The sequence below is a fragment of the Scyliorhinus torazame genome, chromosome 2, assembly GCF_047496885.1.
Source record: "Scyliorhinus torazame isolate Kashiwa2021f chromosome 2, sScyTor2.1, whole genome shotgun sequence".
Lineage (NCBI taxonomy): Eukaryota > Metazoa > Chordata > Chondrichthyes > Carcharhiniformes > Scyliorhinidae > Scyliorhinus > Scyliorhinus torazame.
In genome coordinates, this window is record NC_092708.1 from 188,936,718 (window position 1) to 188,959,580 (window position 22,863).

Consider the following 22,863-nt stretch of genomic DNA (forward strand, 5'->3'; position numbering starts at 1 on the left):
GGGTCCCAGGTTCGATTCCGGCTTGGGTCACTGCCTGTGCGGAGTCTGCACATCCTCCCCGTGTGTGCGTGGGTTTCCTCCGGGTGCTCCGGTTTCCTCCCACAGTCCAAAGATGTGCAGGTTAGGTGGATTGGCCATGATAAATTGCCCTTAGTGCTGGGTGGGGTTACTGGGTTATGGGGATAGGGTGGACGTATTAACCTTGGGTATGGTGCTCTTTCCAAGAGCCAGTGCAGACTCGATGGGCCGAATGGCCTCCTTCTGCACTGTAAATTCTATGAAACTCCCCCTCCATTTTCCACCGACAGCTGGCAAATGGACTAGCAAAATGTTCTCGCCCCGAATGTCTGGTACAGTATGTAGATGATCTACTACTGCAGACAGACACCAAGGAAGAGCACACTGAGCTTCTGTCCGAACTCCTGGAATTGTTACATTCCATTGGTTGTAAAGTCAACCCCAAAAAGGCCCAGATTTTGGAAGAAAAAGTGATATATTTGGGAACAATTATCACGCACGGTAAACGAGAGATCGAGCATAAAATAATTGACTCGATTGCTAAATTGCCCCTTCCCCAGAACGTTTCAGCCCTCCGGTCGTTTTTAGGACTGGTTGGCTACTGCCGAAACCACACTGACGGTTTCGCCAGCAAGGCAGCGTCCCTCTCAGACCTCCTACAGAAAGGAGCCCCCTGGGAATGGCTTCCGCAGCATACGGATACTGTGGACTCGTTAAAACAGGCACTCATAGCAGCCCCCGCACTACAAGTTCGAGACCCGCTTTCTCCTTACGCCATAGAGGTAGGGACCACAGACCGCACCCTTTCAGCCGTGCTCCTCCAGGAACGGCACGACCAGTTAAGACCCGTAGCTTACGCCTCCTGACTTTTAGATGTTGTGGAGCACGGATTTTCAGCCTGTGAGAGGCACCTGCTTGCAGTTTTCTGGGCAGTGCAGTACTTTTCATACATTACTGGACTGAACCCCATCACCATTCTGACCGAACACACCCCCACCCAACTTTTACTGGACGGACGACTCAAGGACCGTACCGTCTGCCAAATACGCGCAGCTAGATGGACCCTTCCCTTGCAGGGACGGGACATCACAGTAAAACGGACCAAGACACACACCTACTTAGCGGACAATTTACAGTACCCCGGAACCCCCCATGAATGTGAGATCATCTCTCCACATCATAACACAGGCCCCTTTATAGCTAAAATACCCCCCAGAAAGATAGGAAATTCATCTCAGAGCCCCCCGCACACGGACACGTGTGAACCCATTAAGATTTATGTGGATGGATCTTCCACAGTCTTAGATGGGCAACGCATAACAGGTTGCGGGATCTATGTTGAGGACACGCCCTCGAGGAATTAGCGTTAAAACTACCCGGACACTTAGGCACGCAGGCAGCAGAGCTCGCGGCCATCGCATACATAGTAGATCACCCAGATTCCTTCCCCAGCCCAACAGACATATACTCGGACAGCCTCTATGTCTGTAACAGCCTTACAGAATTTCTGCCCCGGTGGGAAGCAAGAGGATTTGTTTCCGCAGATGGGAAACCCCTCCCCTCAGCCCTATTACTCCGCCATATTTTAGAGAAAGGCCAGAACAGGACTTTTGGGATCATAAAAGTCCGCAGCCACCATCGTTCCTCCCCCCCTGGAAATGTAAAAGCCGACGCACTGGCTAAAGCAGGTTCCAGACATGGGTATTTTTGGAAACCCCCCGAAAGCGCGCCAGTGAGTGCAGTTCAGGTCACACAGACTAGAATTGAGGATCTAGTAGAGGCCCAGAAGCAGGACAGCAATCTCTCGGAGATTGTTAAAGGAAAGTTTCCAGCCTCCTACGAGAGGTTCAGAAATACACTGACCACACATGACGGTGTGGTGTTAAAGGACACCCTTTATGTAGTTCCTGAACAGGGCAGGAACCAATTGATTTGTTTGTTCCATGATGGTCATGGACACCAGGGAATCGATCCCACTACAGCCCACCCCAAACATCTTTGTTGGTGGCCAAATCTCAAGGAAGATGTAAGCCATTACATTGAGAATTACCTTATCTGTGCGCAGAACAACCCCGACAGATATGCCAAAAGGCCCAACTCAGCCACACCCGACCCGTTAACGGCCCCTGGACTAACCTCCAGATTGATTTTATAGGTCCATTGCCCCCTTGCAGGAATGGCTATAAATATGTACTGGTGGTCATAGACACTTTTACAAAATGGGTGGAAGCATTTCCAGCCCGCACCAACACCGCGAAAACCACAGCCAAGATTCTAACCCACCACATCATTACAAGATGGGGACTCCCCCGCAGTATTGAATCGGACCAAGGTTCTCACTTTACGGGACGTGTCATGCAGAACGTCCTCACGATATTTGGCATCACCCAAAAATTCCACATTGCGAACCACCCACAGTCGAGTGGTATCGTGGAGCACATGAATCGGACCCTAAAAACCACCCTTAGAAAAATGGTCCAGCAGAACAACACCACTTGGGATTCAGTCCTCCCTTTTGCGCTGATGCTTTTGCGTAACACTGTTTCCACCTCCACAGGTTACACCCCAAACACTCTCATGACCGGACGCCCCATGAAAGGGACAGAATACTTGTTAGGTTTAGACCTGACCAGCCCTGAAGTAACGGCCCTCACACACGAGAAAGCCGTGGAGCAATTAGTTGCAAATGTAAAAACGGCTCAGTTAACAGCCGCAGTAAAATTGGGCACCAAAAAGAAACAGAGCAAGGCTTGTTTCGATAAGGCAGTGCATGTAACGGAGTATGATATCGGTCAGCAAGTGATGCTGTCTGTATATAACCCCAGCACATTCCTGTCACCCAAGTACTCGGGTCCGTATTCCATTGCGGACAAAGTAAGCCCATCCGTTTACAAAATAAAGTACCCCAATGGCAAGACTGCGTGGTTTCATATAAACCAGTTAAAGGCTTATGGAACACAGTCGAACCACGCACACCACGTCATGCTTGACGCAGCAGACCACACCCCGCCCACAGCCAACGTAACCCGACCAACCCCCACCACGTCCAGCCCAGCCACGGACTTGACCTCGACTCCACACCCGGAATATACGCTTCCCCACCCGGAACGCCCACAGACTGCAGCAGCAGAGACAGCGACTGTGACTCGGACGATAGCCACAGCACGCCTCCCTACTATCCCCATGCACCTGGACCCACACCCAGCGACTCCGAATTCGATCCAAGTGATCCCTTCCTGATCACTTTTCTAAATAAATCCCACCACCGACCACTGAACCACACGGACAACCCCGATTTTGTCCCCACACAACTCAAAACAACTTATTGGCACCGCGACAATTCCTGCAGACTCGTCCGCAACGACGAGAGCAACCCCAACTCACACCATGCAGCCTTTCAGCCCTGATACACTCCAGAGTTTGGCACCCAGGAGAAGGTGACGACCCCGGCAGTGGAGAAACGGCGTGAGGCCTGCCCTGCCTGGGGACCCCCCCCATTGGTCAATCATGCTCGGGTAGGGGAGATACGGTATTGGTAGCCGTCCTACCCGGGGACTCCATCCAAATCTTACCCGTCGCGGCCCATACGCACCTCATTTGACATTTTTCATTTCAAAAAGTTTTGTTTGTTTAGGTAACCCTTAGGTTGCCGGCCATCTGCTATTTACATCCTGGAACATTTGGATGGTAAATCAGCACTGGTCAGTCATTGGGAAGTGTGCCGTGTCCTAAAAATTGTTTTTGAAAAAAAATGAGGGAGTCACACAGAGTGATCAATTATAAGGGAATAATTGGCACCAAAGGACAGACACACTAGCATACCAGATATTAAACAAATATAGTTACAGACACTATGCTTGTTTCTACAGAACTCCAGAAGCTCCAGGACCGGAGAAAACAACGAACAAAAGAAAGAAAAGGACAGAGAACAGCCATGAGGACTTCCTTCAAGTGGATCACCCTTGTGCATATGGACATTTGGTTGCGCGTGAACGCGAACCCCATGACTTCAAACCTCCCAGCCGTTAATGTTTCACTGCCCCGCAGTACCCAAAGCCCAGTCACCAGCGACACTGCATCTTCCTGGTGTGCCAGGTTCATAACCTGGTACTCCCTATCCTACATGATCGAAGCACTGTTAGCGTTGGCGATACTCTGCTGTGTAGTGCAGACTATGCGCCTACGTAAATGGAGAAGGAGAGCGTACCGCGCTCGAACCCCGGTATATAGGATCAGATCCCCTATATTCGGTTACGGCCAGACCCCCGCGATCTATAATAAAACAATAAAGTGCATTCACTTGCGTTATTGCTGTAAATAAAGAGATGTACAAAACTTTTCATGAACAAAAAAATGTATGATCCTGAGCTTGACTGCCAAGCCAGGAAAGAGTATATGAAATGTTGTGATTTTTTTTGTTGTATGATTAGGGAAGATAGAATAATGGAATGTTTAGCGAGGGTAGTGTAATAAGGATAAGTTAGAGTTTCCAAGTTTGTTATTTTGTAATGCATGTCCCTGTCTGACATAGCACCCTTAGAATTGTTAGGTAAAAATTTTTGTGCATAGCTAGGGTCAGAGCAGAGGCCATGTAGGAGGTGTCCCCCCCGGTCAGGGAATGGAAAGTAACAAAGTGATGTGATCCTTCACGCTTCGCGTTAGGATCACAAGGAGGGAATGTAGCCACGTAAAATGGCTGATTCCCGATTAGAATGGTCAAACCCCGATCTAAAATGGCGAACGGAAGGGGCTGATGGGAAAATCAGCCAACAGGACTCAAACGGACAGCTGCAGGTAAAACAGTGTATTCGGCTCTGGGGAAGTCAGTCCAGACCGATACCTGCAGCCATCAACATCACAACAACCCAGCCATCTGCATTTTAATCAGCCATCCCCGGGAACAATTGCTACAAATTAGCAATTGAAAGCCGACCCTGACCTTTCGGCGCCAGCAGGGGCTAACACAAAGAAAGGTAAACAACCACCCCCCGATCAAGGAATCGCTCCAGTATTGGAGCATATCGAACCAAGTGATTGGGACCAAGTCCAATCACTTGGGATCAGGTACGAGGTCCGCCCCGAGAGGCGGGAAGCCCCTGGGGACTATAAGAATAGGGGCCAAGTTCAACTCGACCCTTCTTTTCCTGCTCGCAACCTTCGAGACCCTTCTACAAGAAAACTGCAAGTCTTACTCCAGCGATCGCTGCCACATAGGCGCTCCTGACTATCGACTTGTACCAGCTTTTGAATCCCGCAGGCTCAGAACCAATTCGAAAGACCATTCATTTCCCTGACCTGGTGGGCCATTTCCAAAGTTAAGTATTGGCCTTTAGTGGTAGGTAGTAGTCTAGAAGTAGGATTATTGTATAAGTATTAATTGCTGTATATAATAAATGAGCGTTGATTTAACTCTTACTAAGCGGTGTGTTGGATTATTAATCATTACTTGGACTTGAATCACGTGGCGTTATCAGAAAGATACCCGGTGACTCATGAGCATAGGTGACGGAATAAGAATAAGTAAACTAAGGCTAAAACGAGCAACAGGGTTTTACAACAAGAGATGATATTCTAATGGTCGCCCTTACTGAGACTAGCTTTCAACTCCAGAAACGGAATTCAAATTCCACCAATGCTGCACTTTGAAACCGTATCCCCAGGGCATCAGCCTGAGCCCCTGAATTACTAGTCCAAGTACCACTTTGCCACTGTTTCTTTCCTCGAAGAATGAAGCACATGCAAGCATCCTCATCTGCAAAATGATAATCCCAAATTTCCCTTGAAAAACTCTGCACCCTCCAACATAAATGCGTTTCCATTATAACAGTCACACCTGGCTCTGCTGCAAAGTCAGGCGAACTGGACGTTGGAATCAGGAATTAAGTCAATACTTTTCATCTTTTAATTAACTTATTTAAATACACCAAAAAATAAAACCATGAAAATGAACACAAGCAGGATAACTCCAGGAAACAACTGCGTACAGAGCCAGGGAACCACTCCAACAGAGCACAGCTCACCAGCTGGAGCCCCTGAGGCACAGGCAGCAGGTGTCAGGATCCACGTTCCACCGTGCAGATTAAGAACTTCACCTGCCTTAGCTGACAGGAGACTTACCTCACTATTGGGATCTTGGATGACCTTGTAGAGAGCCGGTACTATATTTGTCTTCTGGTGGAGGGTTGCTGCATAACAGGATATCTGATTTTCAGGTAAAGTCTATAAAAGACAGAGGGAGAAAGGGAGAGGTTTCAAAGTCTGCCACAGTCTTAAAGTTTTGGGCATAGTGAAAACAAACAACACTGGGCACTGGGACCATCACATCAAAGCTTAGTTACTCTTAGCGGATCGGCCAGTGTCCAATCACACACGTGTGTGCGGGTGAGGGAATGAGTGATGATGGGCATCTTACACACTCAAAAACATGCATACACACCCTCACCATGAATGCGGTTGCGTGCCTGAATGGCTGGTGTGTCTATGTGTGTGTGGGCGTGTGCATAAAGGTATGCGGCTGTGAGTGGGTGTGTCTGTATTTGAGTGCATGCGTGTGTGGGTGTATGTCCAGTTGTGGGTGCACCGGGGTGTAGGTGTGAATGGATCTGTGAATGTGTGGTTGTGGATGCATGTCTCTCTGTTTGTGCGTGTGTGTCTGGATATGTGTGGGCGTGTGTGTGTACATGTATGGGTGAGTGTGTGCATGAGTGAAAGTGTAGGTCTGTATGAGTTTGTGCTCTGTTAAGAGCCTGGATGAGAACCCAACCATTTCAAATTTGTAAAACTGAGAGGAAAGGTGTGATGATTCTTACCAATAGGTATCGATTATGTTAAAACAAACTTTAATTTAAACACAGAATTAACCACATTAGCAACAAAGAAATAGTTTTACAGATAACATTACAACAGTTCTTAAGTAAAATGAAGAACTTTAGCTTACTCCCTACACCTGCCACTATATATATTCCAATTAAGCAAACCATTATAGTTCAAAGACTGCTTATAAATAAAGTTAACAATCAGGTTTACTTGCTGTTCTCTGAGCAGAGTCCTTGGAGAGAACCTTTCAGGAGCAAACTGAAAGACACTTCTTGACTGACAAACAAACTACAGACAGACCTGGCTCTTCCCCTTAATTGCATCATCTGCACTCAAAGCACAAGGCATTATTTTGCCCCCTCCCACAAGCTGTCTCATGACTAGTTAGCCAGCACCAAATACAGTATCTCTACACCTCAGGGACCTCCAAACCAAATATTTCATTAGCTACCTTTCAGCAAATAAGTAAATGCCTCTCAAAACAAGGATTATCTCACTTTTACGACCCATTAATCACAGCTTTACCAGACATACTGGTTGTATGCATTTTAAACCTATTTTTATAAACATCGTTACATCAACAAATATAAAATATAACAATTTCTTACATTCATCACGGGTCAGGGTGTAGGTGTGTGGGGCACGTTGTGTTTGTTTGTTTGTATGCTAGGTTAGTGTGTGGGAGGGCATGGCTAAATATTTCCAGTTTACTCAAGAGATCTCCGCAGCAAAGCTCAGATAAACTGGGAACGGCCTAGGCATTTCTGGGCACATTACCTTGAACTGGGAGAGCCAATCCTCCACCACTCCGATATCAGAGTCCAGCATCTTCCCACTGCTCAGTCTGAGGTACCTGAGAAGGAAACGGAGACTTCAATCTCAAAATTTTCAGGAGCTCCACATTACACACATAAAAAGTAGAGCAACACGGACAACAGAGACTAAGTTAGGTGGCTGTGTAAATAATGTTGATGAGCACAGGGAGTTCCCAAGGGACAGAGTCAGAGAGGTCTACAGCACAGAAAAGGCCCTTCAATCCATCACATCTGCACTGGTCAAAAACAGCCACTGAACTATTCTAATCCCATTTTCCAGCATTTCCCGTAATAGGTTGAGTGAGTGAGTAACACTGTGGCAGATGGAGTTTCACGTGGGCATGTGTACAGTCGCCCACTTTGACCTAAGAAAGATCAGAGTCTCTAAATGGTGAGAATCCAGGAACTGAGGTTAGACAAGAGAGATTGAGGATACAGAAATCACTGAGAGCTGCAGTGAGGAGGAAGAAAATATGATTTAAAAGATTAATGGAATGCTAATCTTCACCTCAAAAGTGTGGGGGGGGGGGGGGGAGGGGTGTTAAGATATATAATTATATGAAACTTTGGTCAGACCATCTGGAGCAATTGCACTCAGCTCTGGGGTATCACAGCTCAGGAAGGGGAGAATGGTCTTGGAGGGAGTGCAGTGCTGACTGGGCAGAATAATCCTGGGGTGAAAATGGTTAAATTATGAGAACAGGTTGCATGCACTCGGCTTGCATTTCTTGACAATAAAAGACTAAAGAATGTTCTAATTGATGTGTTTAAGATGTTTAAAGACTGGAGAGAGAAACTATTTCCTCTGGGGCGGTAGGGGGAGTAATCCAGAACATGGGAGCAGTTATGTATCTGGGAATACATTCTTGCTTCATGTGATGTGTAGTGGCATAACAAAGAGTTTGCGTGGGCTTTGGGTAGATCACCATCTTGATCAAATTGAGGAACACCCTTAATAAACCTCTCATCGTGTTTACAAGAGTCCAGAGTCTGGTCACTTCCATACCTTTTCTCTTTGCAGCAACAAATAAATATAACACGAAAGGGCAGCAGGGTGGCGCAGTGGATTAGCCCTGCTGCATCACGGTGCTGAGGTCCCAGGTTCGATCCCGGCTCTGGGTCACTGTCCGTGTGGAGTTTGCATATTCTCCCCGTGTTTGCGTGGGTTTCGCCCCCACAACCCAAAGATGTGCAGGCTAGGTGGATTGGCCACGCTAAATTGCCCCTTAATTGGAAAAAATGAATGGGGTACACTATAGCATGAGAGAAATCTGGCGATGAGATTTGAGGCAGAAAAATCACTGGGAAGAAGATTCATCATCATCTAACTGTGGAACTGCATCAGGAACAAGAAAATATTCTTTGGACCGGACTTGCACACACACACACATACGTCGGACGAAGTGCATTGTTGCCAATGTGAAGGTTTAACAAAAGTTTCCACAGCAACTGCGAGTATGACGACCGACAGTCGGGGAAGACTTGTTTGCGTTGAAGTGAATGGAGTCTGGGCTGCAGGGATCGCAATGCACATGAAGCTACACGGGCTGTGGGGAACGGGGAATTTGTGGAGATTTTAGAACTACTATTAACCAGTTTTGTGTATGGATCATTATCCACTGCCGCTGATTGAAGATTTGTTTACTGGACATTCTGGAGGACAGAAATTCAGTAAAATTGAACTTTCACAGGCATATCTGCAGATGAATGTGGTTGCCGAGTTGCGCCACTACACACCATCATAATGCTCACCGATCTGTTTTGTTAGAGAAGACTTATTTTTGGAATAACATCTGCGCCTGCTCTTTTTCAAAGATCCATGGATCAAATTCTAAGTTGGTGGAATAGAGTGCAATATTATTTAGGTGACATACTCCTCACTGGTTCAAGTGAGCAGAAACACATGGGAGAATTTGGAAGCTACCCTGTAGCAGTTACAGAACCACAACCTGAGAGTTAAGAAGGAAAAGTGTGATTTTTTTCAAGTCATCCATGAATTACCCTGGTCATATCATCGACAAAGACGGTTTATACAAAGAACCAAAGAAAATGTCAGCAATCTTAGAAGCACCATGTCCTCAAAACGAGGCACAATTAAGGTCATTTTTTAAATTGCTCCATTATTATGGGAAATTTGTGCCAAATTTAACAATACAATTGAAGCCTTTACACACTTTGCTATGTGTCAAACAGGGATGGCACTGATCAGAAGAATGTGAAAATGCAAACAATGAACTGAAAGAAGCTTTACTGAAGTCAGAGCTGTTGGTTCATCATCATACAAAAATGAAGTTGCAATTAGCTTGTGATGCCTCACCCTCTGGGGTGGGTGTAGTCGTCTTGCACATTATGCCTTCAGGGGAGGAACGACCGATAGCATTTGCTTCACCCACTCTTACTAGCGCAGAAACAAGTTACACTCAGCTAGAAGCAGCAGCTTTGAGCATCATTTTCAGCGTAAAAAGGTTCCCCAATTACCTTTATGGCCGTCATTTTACCCTTTTGACGACAATCTTCGGACCATATAAAGGTATACCTTCTTTGGCAGCTAGTAGATTGCAAAGATGGTAATTTATATTGTTGGCACACACTTATGATATCCAGTATCGCAAGTCCGAGCAGCGTGCAAATTCTGATGGATGGATTTGTTTATTGTCACGTGTACCGAGGTACAGTGAAAAGTATTTTTCTGCGTGCAGCTCAAACAGATCATTTAGTACATGAAAAGAAAACAGTGTAATAGGGCAACACAAGGTAGATAATGTAAATACATAGACACAGACATCAGGTGAAGCATACAGGAGTGTAGTATTAGTCAGATCAGTCCATAAGGGGGTCGTTTAGGAGTCTGGTAACAGCGGGGAAGAAGCTGTTTTTGAGTCTGTTCGTGCGTGTTCTCAGACTTTTGTATCTCCTGCCCGATGGAAGAAGTTGGAAGAGTGAGTAAGCCGGGTGGGAGGGGTCTTTGATTATGATGCCCACTTTCCCCAGGCAGCGGGAGGTGTAGACAGAGTCGATGGATGGGAGGCAGGTACCTGTGATGGATTGAGCTGTGTCACGACTCTCTGAAGTTTCTTGTGGTCTTGGGCCGAGCAGTGATGCAGCCAGACATGATGCTTTCTTTTTTTTTAATGAACATTTTATTGAGGTATTTTTGGTATAGAAACAACAACAAAATAGACAAGATACATGAGACCATAAACATAGTGCAAAAAACATTTTACCTTTCATACAGGTCCCACCCTTATTCAACCCCTACTCTAACCTAAATTACACCCCACCCCCCTCCCCCGGTCTGCTGACGATTAATTTTCTGCAAGGAAGTCGACGAACGGTTGCCACCTCGGGGTGAACCCTAACAGTGACCCTCTCAAGGCGAACGTACTTTTCTCCATACAGAGAAAGCTAGCCATGTCCGATAGACAGGTCTCCGACTTCGGGGGCTTTGGGTCCCTCCATGCCAATAATATCCGTCTCTGGGCTACCAGGGAAGCAAAGGCCAGAACGTCTGCCTCTTCTCCTCCTGGATTCCCGGATCTTCCGACATGTCAAAAATCGCCACCTCTGGACTCAGTGCCACCCTTGTTTTTAAAACCTTGGACATGACGTCCACAAACCCCTGCCAGACTCCCCGGAGCTTTGGACATGTCCAAAACATATGGGCCAGCAGCACGGTTCGATTCCCGTAACAGCCTCCCCGAACAGGCGTCGGAATGTGGCGACTAGGGGCTTTTCACAGTAACTTCATTTGAAGCCTACTTGTGACAATAAGCGATTTTCATTTCATTTCATTTCATTCACATGGTTCGCTGGCCCTTCTGCGCATTTTGTGCACCTGTCTTCCACCCCAAAGAATCTGCTCATCCGGGCCACTGTCATGTGAGCCCGGTGCACAACCTTAAATTGTATGAGGCTGAACCTAGCACATGTTGCGGACGCGTTGACTCTACTCAACGCGTCTGCCCATAAACCATCCTCTAACTCACCTCCCAGCTCCTCCTCCCACTTACGCTTCAGCTCCTCGGTCTGCGTCTCCTCTGACCCCATAAGCTCCTTATAGATGTCCGAGACGCCCCCCTCCCCTACCCACCCTCTGGAAATTACCCTATCCTGAATCCCCCTCAGCAGTAGGAGAGAGAAGGTTGCCACCTGTTTACGAAGGAAGTCCCGCACCTGCAGATACCTGAATTTGTTTCCCCTTGCCAGCCCAAACTTCTCCAGCACCCTCATACTTGGAAAGCTCCCCTCTATGAACATATCCCCCATCCTCTCAATCCCTGCTGTCCGCCATACCCAGAACCCCCAATCCATACTCCCCGGGGCAAACCGGTGATTATCACAAATTGGGGCCCAGACCGATGCTCCCACATGCCGCCTCCACTGGCCCCAAATTCTCAGGGCCGCCACCACCAATGGGCTGGTGGAGTACTGCGCCGTCGGGAGTGGCAGAGGCGCAGTTACCAACGCCCCCAGACTGGTGCCCTTACAAGAAGCCGCCTCCATACGCACCCACGCCGACCCCTCCCCCACCACCCACTTCCTGATCATGGCTATGTTGGCCGCCCAGTAATAATTGCTAACATTTGGCAGCGCCAGCCCGCCCTCTCCCCAGCTCCGCTCGAGCATTACCTTCCTTACCCGCGGGGTCTTGCCCGCCCAGACGAAGCCCATGATCACCCTGTTCACCCGCTTAAAAAAAGGCCGCGGAATTAAAATGGGGAGACATTGAAATACAATTAGGAACCTCGGGAGGACCGTCATTTTCACAGTTTGTACCCTCCCGGCCAGCGACAACGGGAGCGTGTCCCATCTCCGGAGATCGTCCTTCATCTGGTCCACTAGCCGGGCCAGATTCAATTTATGCAGCCGGTCCCATTCCCGCGCCACTTGGATGCCCAGGTACCTAAAACTACCCCCTAATGATCTAAACGGCAGCTTCCCCAATCGCCTCTCCTGTCCCCTCGCCTGAACCACAAACATCTCACACTTATCCATGTTTAGCTTATACCCCGAAAACCGGCCGAATTCCCCCCAAATCTTCATGATTTCCTCCATCCCCTCTACTGGGTCCGAAATGCACAGAAGCAGATCATCCACATGGAGCGAAACCCTGTGCTCCACCACCCCCACACCCCACCCGGACCAGTCCCCTCCAGCCCCTTGAAGCTCTCAGGGCAATTGCCAACGGCTCTGTAGCCAGCGCAAACAACAGTGGGAGATGGGGCATCCCTGTCTCGCCCCCCGGTGCAGTCTAAAGTAGTCCGAAGTTGTCCTGTTCGTCCGTACACTTGCCACTGGAGCCTGACACAGTAACCTGACCCAGTCAATAAAGCCCCGCCCAAATCCGAACCGTCCTGTACCTCCCACAGATAGTCCCATTCTACCCGATGAAAAGCCTTTTCTGCATCCATTGCGATCACTACCTCCACCTCCCTACCGTCCGGGGGCATCATAATCACATTTAACAGTCTTCTCACATTGGCCACCAACTGCCTGCCCTTAACAAACCCCGTCTGGTCCTCTCCAATAACATCCGGAACACAGTCCTCAATCCTGGAGGACAAGATTTTGGCCAGTAACTTGGCATCCATATTCAGCAGGGAGATCGGCCTGCAAGACCCACACATCTCCGGGTTCTTGTCCCGCTTCAGAATCAGCGAAATCATTGCCTGACATCGTCGGGGGCAGCACCCCTCTTTCCCTTGCCTCATTGAACATCCTCAACAACATTGGCCCCAGTATCCCCGAGAACTTTTTATAGAACTCCACTGGGTACCCATCTGGACCTGGGCCCTTACCCGCCTACATGGCCTTCAGGCCCTCCACTATCTCTTCCAGCCCTATTGGGGCCCCCAGCCCTTCCACCCGCTCTCCGTCCACCGTTGGGAAATTCAGCCCCTCCAAGAAGTGCCTCATCCCTCCGGCCCCGTCGGGGGTTCCGACCTGTACAGCCTGCTGTAAAAATCTCTGAACGCCTTATTCACCCCGACCGAATCGCCAACCAGATTCCCCTCACCGTCCTTTACTTTCCCTATCTCCCTCGCTGTCTCCCTCTTCCTAAGCTGCTGTGCAAGCATTCTGCTGGCCTTCTCCCCATGTTCATAAATCGCCCCCCTCGCCTTTCTCAGCTGCTCTACCGCCCTCCCTGTGGTCAGCAAGCTAAACTCCGCCTGCAGCCTCCGCCGTTCCCTCAGGAGCCCTGCCTCCGGGGTCTCCGCATACCTCCTATCGATCTGTAATATCTCCTTAACCAGTCTGTCCGTCTGTGTGTGTGTGGGGCCCAAGCTCTAGTGTGAGTCAGTGTGTGTGGGATCTGTACTCCAGTGAGAATCAGTGTGTGCGGGACCCGTAGCCCAGTGAGAGTCAGTACGTGTGGGACCCATACCCCAGTGAGAGTCAGTGTGTGTAGGGCCCATACTTTAGTGCGAGTCAGTGTGTGTGAAACCTGTACTCCAGTGAGTCAGTATGTGTGGAGTCCAAACTCGAGTGAGAGTTAGTGTGTGGGATCCGTAGCCTAGTGAGAGTCAGTGTGTGTGGAATCCGTAGCTCAGCGATAGTCAGTGTGTGTGGGGCATATACCCTAGTAAGATTTTGTGTGTGAAACCTGTACCCCAGTAAGAGTCAGTGTATGTGGGCCCATTTAGTGCGAGTCAGTGTATGTGGGATCCGTAGCCCAGTGATAGTTAGTATGTGTGGAGCCTATACCCTAGTAAGAGTCAGTGTGTGTGGACCTGTAGCCCAGAGGGAGTCAGTGTGTGTGTAGGGCCCATAACCTAGTCAGAGTCAGTGTGTGTGTGAAACTTGTACCCCAGTGAGAAGTTGTATGTGTGGAACCGCTGCCTGCAGTGAGAGTCAGAGTCTACGAAAGAAAAGTGGAAGAAAATAAAGGGACCGGCGAATGGGGTGGGGAATTAATGTCTATTCTAGAAATTAATGCCACAAAAAATAAGACAGGCAATCCAACAATGATGTACTCTGACAATGAACTGGTTTGAGTTAATTGCTGGACTGCACAATTGACACCAGCGTGTGCGGTCAGTCACAGTACAAAGGGTTCAACAAGGCAACACATTTCCCTTCTCCTTGACTGCACCGTCTGTTCTCCTTTCTTATACACTATGCCCTTCAGATATCTTTATAGAGTGGAATCATAGAAAAGTTACAGCACAGAAGATGGCCATTCGTCCCATCAGCCCATGCCTGCCCGAGGTCACCCAGGTGCCCTTTCTAATCCCACCTGAAAGGCCGGGGGGGGTCAGCGATGAGGCCTCTTAAAACTGAATAGCTAGGATGCCACTAGAGTACTTTTACATAAATTAGTTTATTAAGGATTGAGATTAATTATAGAAAATGTACATTATTAACTATTAAACCTGTATTTTAGAACACAGCAGTGATAATCATGTAAACTTTGGCTACAAGCAGTGGCTACAATGCATGATGGGATTTAGGCTTGCTAACTTGCCCATGTTTTTGAGACACGGGGATGTGTGATCAGCAGATTACATAGCAAGCAAGTTTTTAATCAATGGCTCCCAATAGCCTCTGGGAGTGAAAAGGAAGCCACTTCTGATATCCTGGTTCTCAGAAACAATTCATGGAGTAAAAAGGATGCCAGTTCTGCCATCCTGTTTTTAACTGAACAAAGTGTCAGTAGGATGCTTGGATGGGGAAAACAACTTAAAATTGACGTAAAGCCTTTTGTAAACACAGGTGATAGGATGAGGCTCAATCATGGGTTGATCGCAATTTTATTGGATAAAGTTTAAACATGACAGCTTCAGGGATTGGATCGAGTCCAACTGGGGTGGGCTATTGATTTTTGGAAATTGTATAATTAATGCTCTTATCAGTGTTTGGTAGATAGATTTTGGCAAGCATCCAGATCTCATCTCAGTGTACACAAAACCAAGCTTGGGATAATAAATAGCTATCTTAACCAGGTTGTGTGTCTGCTCTGTTTATTAAGCTAAGGCCTAACAATGAGGTTAGAACCCCACGTTAAGGCTAGCTCAATACTCAGGCCTTGAAAATGCTCCTACACCATCTTCCTGCACCTGGTCCATAGCCCTGTATCTTACAGCGGTTAAGGTGCAGATCCAGCTAATTTTAAGAGTTTCGGGTCTCTTCCTCCACCACTACCGAGGGCAGCGAGTTCTAGACTCCAACTACCCTCCTTGTAAAGAGGTCCTTTCTCATGTCCCCTCTACACCTTCTGCCACTTATCTTGAATCTATGCCCCATGGTTCTAGAATTAGCCACCAAGAGAAACACTTTTATCCTGTCCACTCTATCTCTTCTCCTTATAATTTTGTACACCTAAATTAAGTCATCCCGCAGCCTTCTTTGTTCCAAGGAAAATAACCTCAACCTAGTCAATCTCTCCTCATAGGTACACTCTTCTAGCCCTGGCAACAGATCTCTCTACGCATCTTCCTTACGGTGTAGTACTACACTCTGTATGCTTCACCTAATGTCTCGTCTATGTATTCACATTGTGTATTTATCGTACGTCCTATCTTTTTCATGTATGGAACGATCTGCCTGGACTGTACGCAGAACAATACTTTTCACTGTTTCTCGGTACACGTGAAAATAAATCTAAATCTAAACCTCCGCTGCACTCTCTCCAGAACAATTACATCCTTCCTGCGATGTGGCGACCAGAATTTCACACAATACTCAGTTGTGGCCTCACTAGTGTTTTATACAATTCCAACATTATATCCTTAATTTTATCTTCTTTTTAAAAATAAATTTAGAGTACCTAATTCTTTTTTTTCCAATTCAGGGGCAATTTAGCGTGGCTAATCCACCTACCCTGCACATCTTTGGGTTGTGGGGTTAGACCCACGCAAACATGGGGAGAATGTGCAAACCCCACATGGACAGTAACCCAGGGCCGGAATCGAACCCGGGTCCTCGATACTGTGAGGCAGCAGCTATCCACTGCGCCGCCACTTACTTTTATCTTCTATACTTCTGTCAATGAAGAAGAGAATTCCAGATGCTTTCTTTACAACCTGCTCTACTTGAACTGCTGCCTTTAGGGACCCGTATACTTGTACACCAAGATCTCTTACTTAATAATAATTGCTTATTGTCATAAGTAGGCTTCAATGAAGTTACTGTGAAAAGCCCCTAGTCACCACATTCTGGTACGAGAATTGAACCCGCGCTGCTGGCCTTGTTCTGCATTACAAGCCAGCTGTTTAGACCACTGTGCTAAACCAGCTCCTGTTCATCTACCCTTCTTAGTATATTCCCATTTATTGTGTATTCCCTACAACTGTTTGATCTCCCCAAATGCATAACCTCTCACTTCTTGTGTGTTAAATTCCATCTGCCGCTTTTCTGCCCACTCCATCAACCCATCTGTATTATTATTTTGGAGATTATAGCTATCCCCTACACTGTCCACCACTCGGCCAACCTTTGTGTTGTCTGCAAATTTCCCAATTGTGCTTCCGGCGTGCACATCCAAATCGTTAATATATAACACAAACAGTAAGGGTCCCAACACCGAGCCCTGTGGAACGCCACTTGAAGCAATTTTATACTCAATATACATCCTGTACATAAGCAGTACAACAAAAAGGAAAACTACTGTAATATACTGTAAACTGGCTATTACCATAAATAATAGCAAACAGCACTGTAATAACATGTAGGCTAATGCTGCTTATATCTAATCAGGACTCTGGTTATCGTGATTTATTGGTAACGATGTAATGAATGCAAGGATTTATTACAGGGTGATATTTTAAGCTGGCTCTCTAATCCAAGGTACAATGAGGATAATGAGAAGGATCATGTTACCTGATACAAGTTCTACCCAAAGACAAACCTTGGTTACACAGGGATGGAGGCGGCATCATGCAGGGGTATGTGTTTGAGGGCTTTGTTGTTGGCATCTTCACCGTTTTCGCCGGTCAGGTACTCCGTGACCCAGCTTTGAGGGTCTGGGGGCAGTGGAGGCAATATCTGTGAGCCCAGTGTGGCACCGATCTGTAATAATCATAGGTTTGTGCCAGCGGGACTGGATGCGAGGTTTAAGGGGTGATGGCAGGCAGGGATTGAGCGCTTTGATGACTTATTCATATGTGGCAGATTCGCAGGGCTGGAGGACCTGGAGGATTTATATGAATTGTCAAGGGGGAATGGCTTTAGATACCTGCAGGTTTGGGACTTTGTAAGGAGAGAGGTGCTGTCCTCCCCTGGGGTTGCAGTTAAGGTTCTGTCGAAGGACAAAATAGGAGAGGGGAAGGTGTTGGATGTTTATAAGTTAATGGAGTGGGAGCGAGCCCTGGTGGGGGACATTAAGAGGAAATGGGAGTAGGAGCTGGGAGGGGAGGTGGGGGCTGAGATGTGGGCATTGCGGAGGATGAATGTGTCCTCGTCGTGTGCGAGGTTAAGCCTCATCCAGCTTAAGGTGATACATAGGGCTCATGTGACGGTGGAGAGGCTGAGTAGGCTCTTTTAGAAGGTAGAAGATAGGTGTGAGTGGTGTGCAGGGGCCCAAGAATCACGTCCACATGTTCTGGATGGGTCCAAGACTGAAGGCGTTCTGGCAGGATTTCTCGGATATGATGTCCGGGTTGCTGGGTGTGGAGGTGGTTCAGAGTCCAGAGTTGGTGATATTTGGCTTGTCGGAAGACCTGGGAGTCCAGGGGGCGAGAGAAGCCGATGATTTGGCCTTTGCCTCCCTGATAGCCCAGAGATGGATTTTGCTTGGGTGGTGGGACTCGGAGCCGTCGAAAGCGAGGGGGTGGATGAGCAACCCGGCAGACTGCAGGAAGGGACCTTTTATGGTCACTGGACATCACAACTCGGCAAAACGGGGCGAAGTGATCCCACTGGAGAAAAACCTTGCACTGGATCCTGTAAAAACTGTAATCCTGTAGAGAACATGATGCAATGCATAAAGGTGGCATGGGGTTTCAGCCACATTAAGAAACTAACAAGGGTTATCTCTTCTGTAGTTTAATATATAAGTTGTCTACAAAGTAATGGTTAGTCACTGTTATTTTTAGTTTGTTTGTTACAGTAAAAGTCTTAAAACTTGAAATCTTGTTGTGCAATTCCTTTAAGTCAGTCACTAGCAAATTTAAATATATTTATAAAAGTTATTAGTCTCTTATGGGGATTTCAACAACCGCCCCTGTACTCTTAATATACTGCGATCCATCAGAGAGCAGGGGAAATTTCAGTCTGAAGATTAAGGGGGCTGGTTTAGCACAGCGGGCTAAACAGCTGGCTTCTAATGCAGAACAAGTCCAGCAGCGCGGGTTCAATTCCCGTACCAGCGTCCCCAAACAGGCGCCGGAATGTGGCGACTAGGGGCTTTTCACAATAACTTAATTGAAGCCTACTTGTGACAATAAGCGATTATTATCATTAATGACTGGCTTTTCTATTCCTGAGATTCCTTTGCCTCAGCAAGAAAGTGTGATCTTCAGACTGTAACCAGACTAGTTTTTAATATTGGTTTTCCAATAGACCAGTTTCAGCCTCGAACACCAACCACATTACATTCTGCAAAAATTATGTTTAGCCAAGCTCAGCACACTGATCTCATGTGTGATAGCACTGGGGCTAGTAACTAGGCTCAGGGACACCAGAAAATATACTCCAGAAAGGCAGGGTATCAGGAGAATTGTACTCTAGCAGTATTCTGGTTCACAGTCTGTTAGAAGCCAGCAATTCAGAGAGCTCATGGTATAATAGATTACAAGAGCAATGCTCAAGCAGTTAATTGACGTTCCTGATCCTCATGACACACAATGTCCTTCAAACACAAAGATGCATACATACACAAAGCAGAGTGAATACACACTATTGGAGTGACCTAACTGTGCGGTTCTCCGCCAGTATTGGAACTGACAGCGATGAGGACAGCTGCTGCCTATGAAGTTACAATGTTCCCGGACCCGCAGCCCAGCCCAGAATGATCGAGGTCATTCAGCCCATCATATCTGCATAGCCTCTCCGAATGAGCAATGCACCTAATGTAATTTCCCCGCCTTCATCCTGCAACCCTGCACATTTTTCTTTTTCAGATAAGAATCCAATTCCCTCTTGAAAGCCTCAGTTGAATGGGCGGCACAGTGGTTAGCACTGCTGCCTCACAGTGCCAGCAACCCAGGTTAATTCCGGCCTTGGGTGACTGTGTGGAGTTTGCACGTTCTTCCAGTGTCTGCGTGGGTTTCCTCCGGGTGCTCCGGTTTCCTCCACAGTCCAAAATGTGCAGGTTAGGTGGATTGGCCACGCTAAATTGTCCCGTAGTGTCCAAAGATGTGATTAGGTGGGGTTACGGCTATAGGGTGGGAGAAAGGCCTGGGTAGAGTGTTCTTTCAGAAGGTCGGTGCAGACTTGATGGCTGAATGGCCTCCAGGGGCTGGTTTAGCACAAGGCTAAATCGCTGGCTTTTAAAGCAGACCAAGGCAGGCCAGCAGCACGGTTCAATTCCCGTACCAGCCTCCCCGAACAGGCGCTGTAATGTGGCGACTAGGGGCTTTTCACAGTAACTTCATTTGAAGCCTACTTGTGACAATAAGCGATTTTCATTTCATTTTTTTCATTTTCTTCTGCACTGCAGAAATTCTATGATTCTATGAATCTGTCTCCACCACAAAGTCAGTGCATTTCGGATCCTAACCACTCGCTGTGTGAATCTGCCTCCACCAAACTCATAGACAGTACATTCCATATTCTAACCACTTGTTGTGTGAATGCATCTCCACCACACTCGTAGACAGTACATTGCAGATCCTAACCACACGCTGTACAAATCTGTCTCCATCACACTCTCAGACAGCATCTTCCAGATCGTAACCACTCGCTGTGTGACTCTGTCTCCACCTGTGATGACTGGAAAACGTTAGGAATATTGGTATCTAAGTATTGGGCAATTTAAGAGTTAAAAGTCTGGTGTTCGAGTGTGTTTGACTGTAGTGGTCAGGTTTTCTTTTATTAAAAAATCCGTTTTGCAGGGCCTGGGTGCTTTTAACCTCCAGAAGGTGAAATTGACAAATGAATGTGTTTTTCAATCTTGTCTAATGGACTTTGGTTTGACTGGGAAAGCTCCTGGGAAGTTAATGTGCTTGGCAGCCTGCAGAGTTAATTTGTTTTTCAGCTTGGGGAGATGAGGTCATTGCTAGGTGGAGCCCAGGAATGCAGAGAGACTTTTTGAAAAGCTTTAGAGGCAGTTTTTGGAGAAAGTTTTGGAGAAAGGAGCTATATTCTGATCTGCCTGACACTGAGTCCATAATTCTCCCACAGTAAGATAGACTGAGAGCTTATGTTTCTTTTCTTATTGTTCAATGGGAAATTGAGTAGTACTGTTTAAGGTGTAAATTGTAAGCAGTTCTTTTCGGGTGTGAAGTTAAAAGAAGTTTAATATTGTAATTACAGTAAAGTTTTGTTTTAAAAACAACCAAGCCCTTTTTCTTCATGCTTCATTCTTCACTCCTGGAGTGAATCATTTTTTCCGCAGTCTTAAAAAATAAAATATTGGCATTTCAGTCCCGTATCCCAGGCACTGTTGGTGTCTGGTCTGGGATTATAATACACCACACTCACACAGTGCATTCCAGATCCCAACCACTCGCTGTGTGAATCTGTTTCGAGTTCAGATCTTATCACAAGTAACTGGGTGGAATTTAAATTAAATTAATATGCAAGTCTCATTAACGGTGATCAGGAAACTACCAGACTACCATAGAAACTCGTCTTGCTGCCTATTGTCCTTTATGGAAGGAAATCTGCCGTCCTTACCCAGTCTGGCCTATGTGACTCCAGACCCACAGCAACCTCTTTTAAAAAATGTATCTTTATTCCACGTATTTTCAACATTTTTACAATTTACAAGCAGCCCCAACCCATTAAGCCTCCACCCGCTGCCCTTCCCTCAGCAGTCAACAGTAACCGAAGGACAGGTTACACCTGAACTGGAGGGACAGATGTCAGAGGTAGGTTCTTTACTCAGAGAGTAGTAAGGGCGTGGAACGCCCTGTCTGCAACAGTAGTGGACTCGCCAACACTAAGGGCATTCAAATGGTCATTGGATAGACATATGGACGATAAGGGAATAGTGTAGATGGGCTTTAGAGTGGTTTCACAGGTCGGCGCAACATCGAGGGCCGAAGGGCCTGTACTGCGTTGTAATGTTCAATGACGCCAATATCCTGGCTGGGAGGTTTGCTAGTATGGTTCAGGTGGGTTTAAACTAATGTGGCAGAGGGGTGGGAATCAGAACAGTAAGTCAGCAAGTGTAGGGACTGGGAATGAGCATGTACCAGGGCCAGGCTGGCTAAGAGGAAGGGCAAGCTGCGGGAGGTCGAAATTAGTGGGCCTGGAGGTCTGGAGTGTATCTGCTTCAATGCACGGAATATAACAGGTAAGACAGATGAACGTAAAGCCTTGATTCATGCACGGAACTTGGATGTGGTTGAGGTAACGGAGACCTAGGCGCCGTGAGACAGCAGTGCTAACCACTGCGCCACCGTGCTGCCCGAAGAGATGACAAAAATGATTGACAAGGGAAGGACTGTGGATGTGGTCTACATGGACTTTAGTAAAGCATTTGACAAGGTCCCCCATGGCAGGCTGGTCAAAAGATTAAATCACACAGTGTCAGGGGTGAACTAGCTGTATGGATTTCGAACTGGCTTGGCCATAGAAGACAGAGGGTAGCAGTGGAAGGGTGTTTTTCCGAATGGAGGTCTGTAACTAGTGGTGTTCCGCAGGGATCGGTCTGGGACCTCTGATGTTTGTAATATATACATAAAAATGACTTGGAAGAAAACATAGCTGGTCTGATTAGCAAGTTTTCAGATGATACTAAGATTGGAGGAGTTGCGGACAATGATGAAGACTGTCAGAGAATACAGCAGGATATAGATCATAGATTATCATAGAATTTACAGTGCAGGAGGAGGCCTTTCGGCCCATCGAGTCTGCACCGGCTCTTGGAAAGAGCACCCTACCCAAGGTCAACTCCTCCACCTTATCCCCATAACCCAGTAACCCCACCCAGCACTAAGGGCAATTTTGGACACTAAGGGCAAATTATCATGGCCAATCCACCTAACCTGCACATCTTTGGACTGTGGGAGGAAACCGGAGCACCCGGAGGAATCCCACGCACATACGGGGAGGATGTGCAGACTCCGCACAGACAGTGACCCAAGCCGGAATTGAACCTGGGACCCTG

General features: G+C 47.2%; 1 protein-coding gene across 2 annotated transcripts in view; it reads right to left on the bottom strand.

Moving 5' to 3' along the window:
- The window catches only part of LOC140394332 (hyccin 2-like), a 139,804-nt gene that overhangs the window by 105,976 nt on the left and 10,965 nt on the right, over positions 1-22,863 (bottom strand). For both annotated transcript variants that reach the window (XM_072481531.1, XM_072481522.1), the window contains exons 2-3: positions 7,612-7,687; positions 6,136-6,237 (exon numbers count right to left, since the gene is read on the bottom strand). In XM_072481531.1, coding sequence (XP_072337632.1) covers positions 6,136-6,237; positions 7,612-7,687 — 178 coding nt within the window. The remainder of the gene's footprint in view (positions 1-6,135; positions 6,238-7,611; positions 7,688-22,863) is intronic.